This window comes from Piliocolobus tephrosceles, chromosome 2 (genome assembly GCF_002776525.5).
Source record: "Piliocolobus tephrosceles isolate RC106 chromosome 2, ASM277652v3, whole genome shotgun sequence".
Lineage (NCBI taxonomy): Eukaryota > Metazoa > Chordata > Mammalia > Primates > Cercopithecidae > Piliocolobus > Piliocolobus tephrosceles.
Window position 1 is genome coordinate 41686398 of NC_045435.1, and position 17311 is coordinate 41703708.

Sequence of the window (17311 nt, forward strand, 5' to 3'; positions counted from 1 at the left end):
TTATAAAAGAAAATTATTTAAAAATAACAAATTCTTTTTTTTTTTTTTTTTTTCTGAGATGGAATCTCGCTCTGTCACCCAGGCTGGAGTGCAGTGGCGTGATCTCGGCTCACTGCAACCTCCACCTCCCAGGTTCAAGTGATTCCTGTGCCTCAGCCTCCTGAGTGGCTGGGATTACAGGCATGTGCCACCATGCCTGGCTAATTTTTGTACTTTTAGTAGAGACGGGATTTCGTCATGTTGGCCAGGCTGGTCTCGAACTCCCGGCCTCAAGTGATCTGCCTGCTTCGGCCTCCCAAAGTGCTGGGATTACAGGCGTGAGCCACTGCACCTGGCCACAAGCAACAAATTCTATCTAAACAAGCAAAGAAACATGAGGGCAACACAGACATTTCAGACACACCTTTTCACATTTGCTTCTTACAAATCTTTCTGAGAAATTAATGGAGGATGTATTCCAACAAAATGAGAGGCAACCAAGAAAGAAGAAATGGATACAGTAAACAGATTTAGCCAAAGAGAAAGCTAAAGGAAATCCTGGTCCAGATTAGAGTGATGTGACTCAAGAGACAGAGATACTGAAGACTGTTATCCACACGCTTCATACTGCCATTGTATTATCTTTTCAAACCTGAGGATAAAATAGCCTAGTGAAACTGATTCCAAGTGTATTTTATTTGGCTTGTGTTGACTATCTGCTGGTGAAATTCTTACTCTCCTCTCCATGTTCTGCTGTCTGGATTGGCTGAAGATGCTCATTTCCCCAACAGATGCCTTCTAACTTCAATCTATTCCTGAGAGTTGGAGGTAGGTCACAGTTTGCTTTGAAACCGAAAATACTGAGCAGTTCACTCCCCCAGCCCACATTCCTCCTGCAGCTGGCTCACACCAAATGCTCTGGGATGTATATTTTATAGGACTCACAACTTTGCCTTCTAATTTCACCAGAAAGGGCTCTTCTAAACTTTCTCAATAACATAAAAAGCTAAAGCCAGAAACTCAAATGTTTAACTTGTCTTTCTGGGAGCTGTTTTCTACAAATGGCAACACAGTCCTTTCCTTATGCTAAGCTTATGTTAGCTATTCATTTTTTTCTAAACATCATTATGGAGTACAAAAAAGCAGTAAAACCATAGCAAAAAGTAGAGGGATAATTAACACAAAAGTAAAGTAAACTGTTAAATGGAGGAAAAAGTAGAGGACTATAAATGAGAGGGGAACTCAGAGATTCCAAGTTCAGGCAATGTTCTATAGCTTAATATCAGAGGTAGTTACATGGGTATTCATTTTATCTTTTTTCTTTGAATGTTTATATGTATTCCATTCAGTCTTCTGTGTGTTTAACACATTTCACACACACAGAAATTAACTAAAAAAGGAAGTAAAACAAAATTGCATATAAACTATGACAAAGTGAAGAAAGATTGGACAGGAATACCAAAAGTGAGAGCTGTGTTATGTTAGGGTAGTGAAATGATAGATTTTCTTTGGTTTTCTAAAATTTTCTGTGTTTACACTAATTTCATAATATTATTTAAAAAGGAACAAAATGAACAGTAGGGCAAGTGTATATTACTTATTCACAATATGAAGGTTAGGACCATGGTTATCTTCTTTGTTGCTGTCCCAAGAGCTAGCATAGTGTCTGGAATATAACAAGGGCCCAGTAAATATTTGTTAAGTGTTATTATTAGATAAGACATAACTGTGACAGAAGTTTAGTCACTAGACTATTTTTATTTATTTGTTTACTTTTTGAGACGGAATCTAGCTCTGTTACACAGGCTAGAGTGCAGTGGTGCAACCTTGGCTTACTGTAACCTCTGACTCCTGGGTTTAAGCGATTCTCCCGCCTCAACCCCCCAAGCAGCTGAGATTACAGGCGTGTGCCACCACGCTCGGCTAATTTCTTTGTTTTTAGTAGAGACAGGGTTTCACCATGTTGGCCAGGCTGGTCTCCAACTCCTAACTTCAAGTGATCCACCCGCCTCAGCTTCCCAAAGTGCTGGAATTACAGGCGTGAGCCACGGCGCCCAGGCACCAGGCTCTTTAATATTGCCTGAAAAGTATCATTCCATTAAATGTTGTATAGATGTTCTTAATTTGTGATTGGTTAATATTAATGTAATATATGTGTAACACATACAACTTTCCTTCTTTTTTTTTTGAGACAGGGTCTCGCTCTGTTGCCCAGGCTGGAGTGCAGTGGCACAGTCTCGGTTCACTGCAACCTCCACCTCCCAGCTTCAAGCAATTCTTGTATCTCAGCCACCTAGTAGCTGGGATCGCAATCGTGCACCACTGTGCCCAGCTAATTTTTGTATTTTTTAGTACAGATAGGGTTTTGCCATGTTGCCTAGGCTGGTCTTGAACTCTTGGGCTCATGTGATCCACCTGCCTTGGCCTCCTAAAGTGCTGAGATTACAGGCATGAGCCACCACACCCAGCCACATACAACTTTTTAATCAACAAGGTACAAATGTGGAGAAAGTGTAGTATATGCAGTTATTCATGCCATGAGAGAACTTCTACCATGTGGATTACTATTACAGCACACTTTTTTTCAAATGCTCTTATGACTTATAAACCTCAATGCTGTTCTTGCGCCTTATAAATGCAAATCTCAGGGACTGCAAACACCATGCTAATACCAAACAACCCCATTCAGAAGACTATTCATTTTTAACCAGTTTCACAACTATGAGGTCTTTTCTGAACCATCAATATGAAAATATTTCTAGAACAGAAATGATTCCCAGCTGAAATACTGAAGCTATATAAACAATGAAAGCTTTATGGGTTTCTTTATTAATTCCTAAAATGTCTGCTTCTTATGCTTTCTATTTAAGTTATATTTTCAGATGAACAATTCGTTGGAAACAATGTTTTAAATCTACCTTCAATGGCATCAAAAAAATCTCCAATTGATATCTATCTCCTAAAGTCAATTTTGAAATTCCATACTAATGCAAAATTGTTTCATCAGTAATTCAAAGTAAATAATCCTAAAGTAATATATATTTGACATATATAGGTTTTGAACTTGATTGGCTTTTTAAATTAATGTCATGGATTAATTGTTAAGACAAATTAAGACACACTAGTTAAATAAACTGGGAACAGAGAAAACTGGCCTAAAATTAAAAACTATAGATTAGTGCTTCTCAAACTTTAATGTATATATGAATCATAAAGGATCTTATTAAAATGCAGATTCTGGTCCACCACGTCTACGACTGGGGCCTGAGATTCTGCATTCCTAACAAGTTTCCAGGTGATGGCGATGCTACTGGTCTTCTTAAAGTAGCAAAGCTTTTGGCCGGGAATCTGCAAACTGTAGTCTTTGGGTTAAATCTGGCCTCCTGTTTTAGTAAACGAAGTTTTGTTGGAATACAGCCATGCCCAACCCAGTATATTGTCTATGGCTCCTTTTATACTACAAAGGCAGAGTTGAACAGCTACAACAGAGACCTATGTCCACATAGCTGCAAATATTTACTATCTGGCCCTTTACAGAAAAAGTCTGCAGACTCCTGTTACAGATAATACCCAAATGCATGATCCGCATGTGGGAAGTAAGTGGAAGTGTCAATGCCTTTCATAGTTTTGTAGGATTACATAATATTCTCTACATTTTCCAGTATAGTATACCAATGGACCCCTTTAATTTTGTTCTGAAACTCAAAGACGATTGGTATTATTTGCCAGACAACTTCCTGCTGCACAAGAAAACCAGAAAGCCTTTTTTTTAGTGATGGAATCTTGCTCTGTTGCTCAGACTAGAGTGCAGTGGCACATTCTCAGCTCACTGCAACCTCCACCACCCAGGATCAAGAGATCCTCCCACCTCAGCCTCCTGAGTAGCTGGGACTACAGGCCACCATGCCCGGCTAATTTTTGTATTTTTAGTAGAGACGGGATTTCACCACATTGGCCGGGCTGGTCCCAAACTCCTGACCTCAAGTGATCCGCCCACCTCAGCCACCTCCTAAGACAGGGTTTTGTCATGTTGGCCAGGCTGGTCTTGAACTCCTGATTTAAATTGATCTGCCCGCCTCAGCCTCCTGAGTTGGGGTTTCACCACGTTGGTGAGGTTGGTCTTGAACTTCTGACCTCAAGTGATCCACCTGTCTCAGGCTCCTGAGACGGGTTTCACCTTGGCCTCCCAAGGACAGTGGATCATTTGAGATCAGGAGTTCAAGGCCAGCCTGATTACAGGCATGAGCCACTGTGCCTGGCCAAGAAAGCCATTTTTTTTTTTTTTTTTGAGACGGAGTCTCGCTCTGTCGCCCAGGCTGGAGTGCAGTGGCCGGATCTCAGCTCACTGCAAGCTCTGCCCCCCGGGTTCACGCCATTCTCCTGCCTCAGCCTCCCGAGTAGCTGGGACTACAGGCACCCGCCACCTCGCCCGGCTAGTTTTTTGTATTTTTTTAGTAGAGACGGGGTTTCACCGTGTTAGCCAGGATGGTCTCGATCTCCTGACCTCGTGATCCGCCCATCTCGGCCTCCCAAAGTGCTGGGATTACAGGCTTGAGCCACCGCGCCTGGCCGCCATTTTTTATGAAAATAAAAAATGCTGATCAGGAGACTAAAAAAAAAAAAAAAAATCATAAAAAATAAAAATCACAAAAAATAAAAAGATCAGCCAGGTGTGGTGGCTCATGCCTGTAATCCCAGCACTTTGGGAGGATGAGGTAGGAGAATCACGAGGTCAGGAGCTCAAGACTTGCCTGGCCAATAAGGTGAAACCCCATCTCTACCAAAACTACAAAAAATTAGCTGGGCGTGGTGGTGGGCGCCTATAATCCCAGCTACCCAGGAGGATGAGGCAAGAGAATCGCTTGAACCCAGGAAGTGGAGGTTGCAGTGAGCTAAGATTGCACCACTGCAGTCCAGTCTGGGCAATAAGAGTGAAACTCTGTCTCGAAAAAAAAATAAAAATTAATATTAACAAAGTAAATAAATAAATAAAAAGTCCTGACATAAACATGAAGAATTACTGGTACAGCCCTTAACAATCTCCATAGCCAGCTTATGTCATTACTTACTCTTGTTAAATCCATGCCCAGCTTAAGCTGTGACAAGAGATGTAGGATGACACTACGTTGTTCTTCTACAGCTCCCAGGTCATCTTCTTTGTTGTCACATGTATCCTCTATCTCATCATCTGCATTTATTTCTTCAGGCTCCTTGATGCAAAACAAAGCAAAAGTCTAATATTTTAGCTACCTATTCATATCCATTGAGGACAAAAATATAAATATCAGATTTGAAGACATTTATATTTGACCTAAGTGAATCTGAGTATGGGTAAAAATCTTTCAGAACTGTAACTATTTGGCCATGGAATAAATTTCCTTCAGAGAGCCCCATTGTTGTTGATACTGAACATATTGCAGTTTTGCCATATATATCACATATGAACTATTTTTCTTTTTTGGAAGGAAAATAAAATTTTTCAAAAAGAATGAAGAATGTTTCCTCTAGCCTCCAGAGTTGCTGAGATTACCGGCGTGCACCACCGCATCCAGCTCATTTCTGTATTTTTAGTAGAGATGGGGTTTCACCATGTTGGCCAGGCTGGTCTCAAACTCCTGACCTCAAGTGATCCACCTGCCTTGGCTTCCCAAAGTGCTAGGATTACAGGCATGAGCCACCACACCCAGCCCCTTAATTGTTTTTTATATACATTTATAATCATATATCCTCCTCTCATGTAAAATTTACATGTTTATAATTATACTAAACCTTTTTTCTCAAAAGTCTCTTTCTTCCTAATTTTCCTTTGTGAATGACAATACAATTTTATCTAATCATTTACACTCAAAAACTTGAGACTTGACTTGATCCAACCCTATATCCAGTCAGTCACAAATCCAATTGCTTTTTCATTTGAAATGCACAATAATCTATTCATTTGTCTTCATGTCTACTTCCATATCCTTCTATTCACATTTTATTCCAAGTCATATCATGTACCAATCTTCTTAAACATAGCACATTCTTCCCCATGATCATGACGCTATTGTCATTAAGACTAAACCCTTCTGCAATATTTTTACGTTTTTGGGGGCACAATTTACACTGCATTCTATGGAGCAGTGCTCCTGGAATTTTCATTCCACAGAGAACATGAATAATGCCACTTAGAGTTGTAAAATCCAAAAATACTGTGATAATTTCCCATAAGCCAGGTGTTCTACTAAATTCAATTGATCCTCATAAGGATCTTAAAAGGTAGTATTATCTCTAGCTTACCGATGAGGAAGTTGAAGCTAAGGGTGGTTAATTAATTGGTCCAGGCTGGGCGCGGTGGCTCAAGCCTGTAATCCCAGCACTTTGGGAGGCCGAGACGGGTGGATCACGAGGTCAGGAGATCGAGACCATCCTGGCTAACACGGTGAAACCCCGTCTCTACTAAAAAATACAAAAAATTAGCTGGGCGAGATGGCGGGCGCCTGTAGTCCCAGCCACTCGGGAGGCTGAGGCAGGAGAATGGCGTAAACCCGGGAGGCGGAGCTTGCAGTGAGCCGAGATCGCGCCACTGCACTCCAGCCTGGGCAACAGAGCGAGACTCCGTCTCAAAAAAAAAAAAAAAAAAAAAATTAATTGGTCCATATGTTACTGAATGGCATATCCTGGGTTTAAAACTACCAGGCAAGCTTTCTCCTCAATAAACACACAAGCCTTAGGATCCTTGCTAGTGTTAGTCCTTCATCTTGAGAGTCTCATTCTCTTCCTCCTCCCTTCAAATCCTGTCTCCTTTCAAAGCTCAATTCCAATCCCACTTTCTCTCCAAAGCATTTCTCATGTACCCGACTCAATATGTCTTCTTCCTTTCTCTGAATACCCCATCCCAATAGCCTACATGGTATCAATTAAGAAAAAAAGTATATTGCTTTATATTATCATCTCATTGTTTCAGTGTATAAGTTGTGACTCCAAGCAGATTATAAGTCTCTTCAGTGAAAAACCTGTATCTTCCAATTTTTGCTTCTTCTCTAATTCTTAGCATTGGACTTGTCATATACTAAGCTTAATAAATACTTCTTAACTGCTGATTCTACAAATGAGCTAGTCAAACAGCTACAGAGAAAAAAAGCATTTTATATATTATTGTTTTTTCTTCTCCCCTGCCAACCCTTGCCTGCAATGCCTGCCTTATCAAGCCAACACTTTTGTCAACTTTGGAAGTCCCTGTGCCGTATATTTCTTCTAAGAAGTAATTTACTAACATATAAAGTACCATTAACTATGCATTACTCTTGACTCAGTAATGCTACTTGGTAATATAACTTTTTTTTTTTTTTGAGACAGAGTCTTGCTCTGTCACTCAGGCTGGAGTGCAGTGGCGCAATCTCAGCTCACTGCAACCTCCACCTCCCAGGTTCACGCGATTCTCCTGCCTCAGTCTCCCAAATAGCTGGGACTACAGGTGCCCACCACCACGCCTGGCTGATTTTATATATATATATATATATATATATATATATATTTTTTTTTTTTTTTAGTAGAGACGGGGCTTCACCGTGTTAGCCAGGATGGTCTTGATCTCCTGACTTCGTGATCTGCCCCCCTCGGCCTCCCAAAGTACTGAGATTACAGGCGTGAGCCACCGCGCCCGGCCACTGCTTGGTAATATAACCTAAGTTATACTATTATTATAAGATAAGCTAAAAAGAAAAAAATAGGAGAAGGCCGAGTGCACTGGCTCACGCCTGTAATCCCAGCACTTTGGGAGGCCGAGGCGGGTGGACCACCTGACGTCCAGAGTTCGAGACCAGCCTGACCAACATGGAGAAACCCTATCTCTACTAAAAATACAAAATTAGCCAGGCATGGTGGCGCATGCCTGTAATTCCAGCTACTAGGGAGGTTGAGGCAGGGGAATCACTTGAACCCCGGAGGTGGAGGCTGCGGTGAGCTGAGATCACGCCATTTCACTCCAGCCAGGCAACAAGAGTGAAACTCTGTCAAAAAAAAAAAAAAAAAAAAAAAAAGGAAAAAAAAAAAAAAAAAAATTGGAAAAAAGATAATAAAGTGTTATTTATAAATTTAAAAAAAAAAACCCCAAACAATCTAGATATTCAACAATAGGGACATTAACGCAATAGACTATTTCAACTTTTAATTATACAGACTAGTACAACATAGGAAAATGCTTATCAAGTAAAAATAGCTTAAAATAACAGATGTGAACACAAAAGGCAAAAAAATCAATATGATTTGTTACAATGGTAGATTATGAATAGAATAAAACCCTCTTCAGCTTCTAAGAAATGTGAAATGAATAATAGTTTATAAAAATATAAACCCTAAGATTCTGTGCTATTTTAAGTAGGGTAATACTTGAAACAACTGGCTTGGTAAAGTGCTTATTATGAAAAAGACTTAAGTTTTAAGATTATAAACTTAATAAATAATGTTAAGATAATGGGTTAAGAAATGTAAGAGATAATCATTGTGCAAATCTCGTAAGTTGTTTTCTAGGAAAAGAAAAACATAAATGTCAATGTTTTAAACATATTTTTATCAAGCAAAAGTAAACTAAAAGTAAGAAGGGCATATAATTTAACCTGGAAAATTCAACAAATTTAATATCAGAGACCTCTTCAAAAATAGCGCAGTTTAAAATGTTTTAGAATCTTCAAGAGTGTTGCTCAGGTGTTAAGTTGATGTACATGCCCTGACAATGAAAAGAAAACTGACCCTTTTTCAGTGATACCTAATTTTTCACATCAAAATCATATTTTTATATTATCTTACCCTTGCTAATAGTCCAGATTCTGCAACAGGCCGCTCTTCTGGGACTGCCACCGGCTTACTCTGCTCAGTTGCAAAGGGCTGGTCAGCTCCATTTTTATAGTGGTTTGATAAAGATATCTTTGGTTCTAACCACTCAATTGTTGTTCCTGATGAAGTAAGAGAAACCTTTCGCTGAAACTTGCTCATAATCTAGAAAGTTCGGCAGATGTGGATTTTATTTAACAATTTTGTTTCGAGCCTACAAGACTAAAAGCAATTAAACCTGTTAAGAGACCCTGCAAGACAGCCACTTATATCTCATTAGCATGAGCCCGATGATTGGGTATTTTACAACAGAGCAACTTGCAACTTGATATCAGATACTATTTAAAAGAAATCAACCCTGAATAGGACTGAATTCATTCTTGGACAAATCTGTGAATCACGAAGTATATTTACAACCTAACAGCTGATTTGCTGTCTTTGTCCCTCTACTGCTTAAAAAGTATGCAATTAGGCTTTAGAGAGTCACAGCGACAGGAGGAGTCTGGGACTGTGAAACAGTAAAATTTGTTTCAATTTGGGATTGAGCCTTATTCTCAGCAACAATTGTCTAACCAATCAAAATAATCCCCTGGATCTAATTTAAGAATTGCAAATACACGTTGTTTTTTGAAATCATGTTTTAAAAGCCCCATACAACTTAAACTGAAAGACTCTTCTACTGAATAAATAATAACTGACCTAGTGAAGACAGTGGTCACATTTGGAGACCTGTCATCTTCTCGGTTAATGATTCAAATGTCTCTTGTTACCCTCAACTAGTTAAACAAAGTGGATTCTATGCCTAATCAATAATGGAAAATGTTCCATTTGATTTCAGAGGCTGATCTAGGTTTCACAGAAACTTGGTTATAGAGTCTATAATAAGGGATGTTCAGACTACTGCAGCAGAAATGTAGGAGTAGGAAATGTACTGTCTTTTTTTTTTTTTTTTTTTTTGAGACACAGTCTCACTCTATTGACCAGGCTGGAGTACAGTGGTACGATCTCAGCTCACTGCAACCTCCATCTCCCAGGTTCAAACGATTCTCCTGCCTCAGCCTCCTGGGTAGCTGGGACTACAGGTGCTTGCCACCACGTCTGGCTAATTGTTGTATTTTTAGTAGAGATGGAGTTTTACCATGTTGGCCAGGCTGGTCTTGAACTCCTGACCTCAGGTGATCTGCCTGCCTTGGCCTCCCAAAGTGCTGGGATTACAGGTGTGAGGCACCATGCCCGGCCACAAATGAAGTATTTAATTATTTATTGAGCATCTAATATCTAGCACTATGTTACTTGACATACTTTAAAAAAATTAAGCAAGTCTGGGCAACACAGAGAGACTCCATCTCTATAAAAACTAAAAGGAATTAGCCAGCCATGGTGGCATGTACCTGTAGTCCTAGTTACTCGTGGGGCTAAAGCAAGAGAATAGCATGAGCCTGGGAAGTTGAGCTGCAGTGAGCCATGATGGCGCCACTGCACTCCGGCCTGGACAACAAAGTGAGAAAAAATAAAATAAAATAAAATAAAAATATTGTCTTAAAAATAAGCAGTAATTAAGTAGTATAAACTGGAAATAAACTGTTTCATTTGACTGAGAATTACGAGTACCAACACTAGAATTAACCCAAATTTCATAGCTAAGCCTAACTCATCCAATGTTCAACAAAGGGATATAGTTAAGTCAATCAAAGTATATTTGTCTCCTCAAAGGAATACAAATACTAAGCAAATTTATCAATAGCATATGATTGGAAAATATTTTTGATATAAAGTGAAAAAAGATACAAACATATATTTTCCAATACCAACAGGGCAAAAGAAACAAAAACTAAAAAGAAAAAAGAGAAAATCTGGGAGGGGGAGCATACTAATAAATCAACAGTGGTGGTTTCTGGTTGGTAGGACAATGCATATATTTTGTTTCTTCTTTTGACTCTACAGTATTTTCTATAATGAGTATGTTGCTTTATAAGAAGAGAAAATTTATATTGAACTACTTACAATTCCTACAAACCACGAATCCACGTTCACAACTCACAATTTAGACTCCTCTATCTCTCTGGAATGCCCTTTCCTCTACCTCTCACTCCTAAACTATGGAATGCCCTTTCCTCTACCTCTCACTCCTAAACTAATCGGTCTTTGTAGCTTCTCTGTGCCTTTCTCAGAACTCTTTCTACCAGCCATTCAGCTATTCTCCCACAGTTTGTTCCTTTGGTAGTAGCACCCTATACATTATCTTTTTTTTCCTTCAGCCAGTCAGCTATTCTCCCACAGTTTATTCCTTTTAGCAGAAGCATCCTACACATTATTATTATCATTTTTAAGATGGATTCTCACTCTTGTCACCCAGGCTGGAGTGCAGTGGCATGATCTTGGCTCACTGCAACCCCCGCCTCCTGGGTTCAAGCGATTCTTCTGCCTCAGCCTCCTGAGTAGCTGGGATTACAGGTGCCCGCCACCACGCTCAGCTAATTTTTGTACTTTTAGTAGAGATGGGGTTTCACCAAGTTGGCCAGGCTGGTCTCAAACTCCTGACCTTAGGTGATCCGCCCGCCTCAGCTGCCCAAAGTGCTGAGATTACAGGCATGAGCCACCACGCCTGGCCCCTACACATTATTTTCTACTTACCACTTACAAGTTTCTTCCCTAAGTGGACTATGAATTTTTTAAGAGGAACATACATAACTGGCCTCTCTCAATAGTGCCCTGACCTACATCTACAATTGCCATTAGAAACAGTTTGTTGGCTGGAATTGTTGAATTTAGGCACACATGAGGATGAGGTCCATCCTATATCCATCTGACTAAGGGAAACTGTCTCCTGAGCAGAGACTCTACCTTTCTAAAATACCTTTCTTTTATGAGTAAGGTGAATTAATTAAATAAGAGAACAATGAGATGTAAGGTATTAAGTCACAGTCATCACTAGCATTATTATTGTTCACACAATGTGATGAGCATCTTATTTACAGGAAGACTAATTTTTATAGTACCATGCAATAACATTTCCCTAGCACAATTAATTTCAACAAATAGGTGTTCTCAAATAGTGAACATACATATACTTTTTTTTTTTTTAATGGGGTCTCATTCTGTCACCCAGGCTGGAGTGCAGTTGTGGGATCAAAGCTTACTGCAGCCTTGGACTCCTGGGCTCCAGGGATCCTCCTGCCTCAGCCTCCCAAGTAGCTGAGATTATAGGCATGAGCCACCTTGCCTAGCTACACATTATTTGTCAAACTGAAAAGTGACTGATAGACTTTTATATACATGAAAATAATGATAGTGGACTAAGCCAAAACTCAAAAAAATAATGCCAAGGTTTCTACTTTGGTCAACTGGATGAACAGATAGATAGTGATTTTATGGAAATATAGGAGATGCACATTTTGAGTTCAGTTTTTGACATGTTGAGCTTGAGGTCTCTTCAGGAATGTTCAGTGATATTAGACATTAGTCCTAAAATCATTTTAGATTCTGAAAAGGACACAGTCATTAAGAATTTGTATAACATCAGCATGATAATTAAAAACCAACAGGCTCTGGTTTTCTTTTCCTTTTTTTAAGATTTTCTGAAATTAGAATTACAACAAATGCAGTCCTTTCCATGTGTTGGCCTTCATTGTGAAGCCCTACCTTTAATCGACAACTTACCTGAAGGCAATGAGCCCTTCTGATGTGATGCGTGCTGTAACTGGAGAATATGAAAGCAGTCATTTAAGCAGTTCATAGTTGCCATGGAAGTAGCTTTGAGCATTAAGAGATCCTGGTCCAAGGAACTAAGATGGCCAGAAGTAGGAAGGCATTCAATTCGTCTAATTAAATCTCTTTGTTGTCCTTCAGCATGAGACATCATCTAAGGAAAAAACAGTTCTGTGGGTCCTACTCATGATTTCTGTAAAACATGTATACATACAGTTGCCATTTTAATTACCAGATTCAGCTTCTGAGCCATTTTTAAAGACCCACTAGGCCAGGCATGGTGGATCACACCTGTAATTCCCGCATTTTGGGAGGCTGAGTTCAAGACCAGCCTAGGCAACATAGCAAGACCCCATCTCTACACAACATTTTAAAAATGAGTCAGGCATGGTGGCACATGCCTGTAGTCCCATCTACTTGGGAGGCTCAAGTGGGAGGATCACCTAAGCCCAGGAGGTTGAGGCTGCAGTGAGCCATGATCACGCCACTGAACTGCAGCCTGGGCGAAAGAGTAAAACCCTGTTTCAAAATTAAAAATAAATAAAAAATAAAAGACATAATGGACCATATTAGGTTTTTTAAAAGTTTGTTTGGCTATTTTCATTTAATGAACATTTAATGGTGCTTATCAATTGGGCAAAAGATTGTTATCTAAGGCAGCTGTAATTTTTCTTTGGAAGCAACAAAACGTAAAAGTATTAAGAGTATTAAGAGTATTCCAGCATTTTGGGAGGCCAAGGTGGGCAGATCACAAGGTCAGGAGATCGAGACCATCCTGGCTAACACGGTGAAACCCTGTCTCTACTAAAAATACAAAAAATTAGCCAAGCGTAGTGGCAGGCGCTTGTAGTCTCAGCTACTCGGAGGCTGAGGCAGGAGAATAGTGTGAACTCGGGAGGCGGAGCTTGCAGTGAGCCGAGATTGAGCCACTGCATTCCAGTCTGGGTGACAGAGTGAGACTCTGTCTCAAAAAAAAAAAGAGTATTAAGCCATCAAGTTATCAGAAAGATTCTAGAAGATCCTTAACAGGAAAATCAAATACTTCCTTCCAAAGTTAAACTAAGTTCCAGTCTGGGCTCTCAACCACTTACTTTTTATACCTTTGGTCAGACTCAATTTGAATCTACTATGAGTGCATAATGGCTTTCCTCCTTCCTCTTTGCTAACCAAACTTTCTGGTCCTGTTATGCTGATTTTGGACCAAGTACTGGATGCAAGCTTTTCAGTTTAAAAGATTTTAATACACTCTGCTTTTATTAGGAGCATTGCACAGCTTTCCTAATAGAACCAATGGAGTGACAATGATGAGCAAGCCAATTTTTTAGAGGAAAACTGAATTTATGATGCTTAATGACTTTCAGTTGTGAGCAGAAGGTTCTCTAATGGACCATCCTTTGGACACTAGCTTAATTCACATAGAAACTCTATATAGTGGACAGACTCTTTTAGCTTTCAGAGGCTCTGTTCCAGGTGATATTTTTCTCCTTTTTTTGAGATAGGGTCTCACTCTGTCGCCTAGGCTGGAATGCAGTGGTGCAATCATGGCTCACTGCAGCCTTGACCTCCCGACCTCTGAGGCTCTCACCTCAGCCTCCCAGATAGCTGGAACTACAGGTGTGTGCCACCATGCCTGGCTAATTTTTTGTATTATTTTTCAGTAGAGACAGGGTTTTGCCATGATGCCCACACTGGTCTCAAACTCCTGGGCTCAAGCGATCCACCCACTGTGGCCTCCCAAAGTGCTGGGATTATAGGCGTGAGCCACTGTGCCCAGCCCAGGTGATTTTTGATATGGCTCATCAGGGGGCAAGTGAAAGAGGTGTGCAAAATGATCCTACTAAGCAAATCACTGTGTCATATATGGAATAGTCCCTGAAAACATGTACCATAGTTAAGGATCAAACATTCACTCATCCCAGAAAAAAACGTTTCATAAGAGGACAAACTGTATGTAGGTATGATGCTATCTATTAACATATACACATCTATACATGCATATATAGTGTGCTTTGTGTGTGTATAAATGTTTTTGTATACAAATTTAGGAACCAAATCCCACTAATCCAAACTTATGAACAGGTAAAACCACTCTGAAATACAGTGTGGCAATATCTGCTAGACATAAGTTAATATATTTTATGATCCAACAATTGCACTCTTAGCTACCTAATCAAGAGATATATACATGCATATGTTCAGCAACTCAGGTCCATCAACACCAGAATGGATAAAAAATATTATAACATAAGCATACAGTGAATATTATATAGCAATGAAAAGGAACATTTACACTCAACATTCTAAATAAATCTCAAACACATACTGTGAAATGAAAAGCAGCCATACCCGAAGAAGTACATACTATATGACTCCAGTTTTAGAAGTATCAAAATTAGGCAAAATAAATTTATGGTGTTAAAAGTCAGGATAGTGAGGAAGGGTGTTGTGATGAGGGACATAGAAGTGGCCCTAGGGTGCTCATAACATTTAACTTCTTGATCCAGGAAGTGATTATGCAGAAATTACAAGAGGTACACTTGTAATTTGTGTACTTTTCTATAGTATGTTATAAGCCAATAAAAGTTTAACAAAGGAAAAAAAAATCTCAAGACATTCACAGCATAAGCAGAAGTCACAATATGAAAACACTTGAAAGAGAAAATAGTATGTTTCTTTGTGTAGAAGGACCAAAAGAGCCACCTGCTAGTATTGGTGGTAGAAGTGGTCTAAGAAAGTAATGTTCTTGGCTAGAAAAAATACAATTTAAAATATAATTGTATCTTTGGGAGGCCAGGGTGGGAGGGTCACTTGAGGCCAGGAGTTCAAGCCCATCCTGGGGAACACAGTAAGACGCCACTTCTACGAAAAAAAAAAAGGTAAAAATAAGCTGTGCATGGTGGTATGTGCCTGTAATCCCAGCTACTTGGGAGGCTGAGGTGGGAGGGCTGCTTGAGCTCAAAAGTTAGAGGCTGCAGTGAGCTATGCACTCCAGCCTGGCAACAATGAGACACTATCTCTCAAAAAAGATACATATATGATACGGTTTGGCTGCAACCCCACCCAAATCTCATCTTGAATTTCCGTGTGTTGTGGGAGAGACCCAGTGGGAGGTAAATGAATCATGGGGTCAGGTCTTTCCCATGCTGTTCTCATGACAGTGAATAAGTCTTACGAGATCTGATGGTTGTATAAAGAAGAGTTCCCCTGCACAAGTTCTCTCTTTGCCTGCTGCCATCCATGTAAGACGTGACTTGCTCTTCCTTGACTTCCGCCATGACTGTGAGGCCTCCCCAGCCATGTGGAACTGTAAGTCCATCCAACCTCCTTTTCTGTATAAATTACCCAGTCTTGGCTATGCCTTTATCAGGAGCATGAATATGGACTAATACAGTAAATTGGTACCAGAAGTGGCGAGCTGTTGAAAAGGTACCTGATAATGTGGAGGTGACTTTGAACTGGGTAACAGGCAGAGGTTGGAACAGTTTGGAGGGCTCAGAAGATAGGAAAATGTGGGAAAGTTTGAAACTCCCTAGAGACTTGTTGAATGGCTTTGCCCAAAATGCTGATAGCAATACGGACAATAATGTCCAGGCTGAGGTGATCTCAGATATTTGTGAAACTTTGAACTTGACAGAGATGATTTAGATATCTGGTGGAAGAAATTTCTAAGCAGGAAAGCACTCAAGAGGTAACTTGGGTGTTGTTAAAGGCATTCATTTTTATAAGGGAAGCAGAGCATAAAGTTCAGAAAATTTGCAGCCTCATGACACAATAGAAAAGAAAATCCCATTTTCTGAGGAGAAATTCAAGCTGGCTGCAGAAATTTGCATAAGCAACTAGGAGCCAAATGTTAACCCCCGAGACAATGGGGAAATGTCTCCAGGGCATGTCAGAAGTCTTCATGGCAACCCCTCTCATCACAGGCCTGGAGGCCTAGGAGGAAAAAGTGGTTTCATGGGCCAGGCCCAGGGTCCCCATGCTGTGTGCAGCTTAGATGTTCGGTGCCCTGTGTCCCAGGTGCTCCAGCCGTGGCTGAAGGAGGTCAACATAGAGCTCATCTGCAGTCTCAGAGGCTTCAGGTGTCTCAGGCCTTGGCAGCTTCCATGTGGTGTTGAGCCTGCTAGTGCACAGAAGTCAGAATTGGGGTTTGGGAACCTCTGCCTAGATTTCAAAGGATGTATGGAAACAGATGGATGCCCAGGCAGAGACCTGCTGCAGGAGCGGGGCTGTCATGGAGAAACTCTGCTAGGGCAGTGCAGAAGGGAAATGTGGGGTCAGAGCCCCCACACCAAGTCCCTACTGGGGCACCACTGAGTGGAGCTGTGAGAAGAGGGCCGCTGTCCTCCAAAACTCAGAATGGTAGATCCACTGACAGCCTGTACCATGTGCCTGGAAAAGCCGCAGACACTCAATGCCAGCCCATGAAAGCAGCCGGGAGGGAGGCTATGCTCTGCAAAGCCACAGCGGCAGAGCGGCCCAAGACCATGGGAACCCACCTCTTGTATCAGCATGACCTGGTTGTGAGACATGGAGTCAAAGGGGATCATTTTGGAGCTTTAAGATTTGACTGCCCTATTGGATTTTGGACTTGCATGGGGCCTGTAGCCCCTTTGTTTTGGCCTTTTTATCCCATTTGGAATGGCTGTATTTATCCAAGGCCTGTACTCCCATTATATCTAGGAAGTAGCTAACTTGCTTTTGATTTTACAGGCTCATAGGCAGAAGGGACTTGCCTTGTCTCAGATGAGACTTTGGACTGTGGACTTCTGAGTTAATGCTAAAATGAGTTAAGTCTTTGGGGGACTGTTGGGAA

The 17311-nt window shown here is 40.6% G+C and overlaps 1 protein-coding gene across 1 annotated transcript in view; it reads right to left on the reverse strand.

The window, feature by feature from the left end:
- OSBPL11 (oxysterol binding protein like 11) overlaps positions 1-17311 on the reverse strand; it is a 72891-nt gene that overhangs the window by 25543 nt on the left and 30037 nt on the right. The window contains exons 6-8 of the mRNA XM_023215242.3: positions 12451-12652; positions 8767-8912; positions 5049-5189 (exon numbers count right to left, since the gene is read on the reverse strand). Of these exons, the coding sequence (XP_023071010.1) occupies positions 5049-5189; positions 8767-8912; positions 12451-12652 (489 nt within the window). The remainder of the gene's footprint in view (positions 1-5048; positions 5190-8766; positions 8913-12450; positions 12653-17311) is intronic.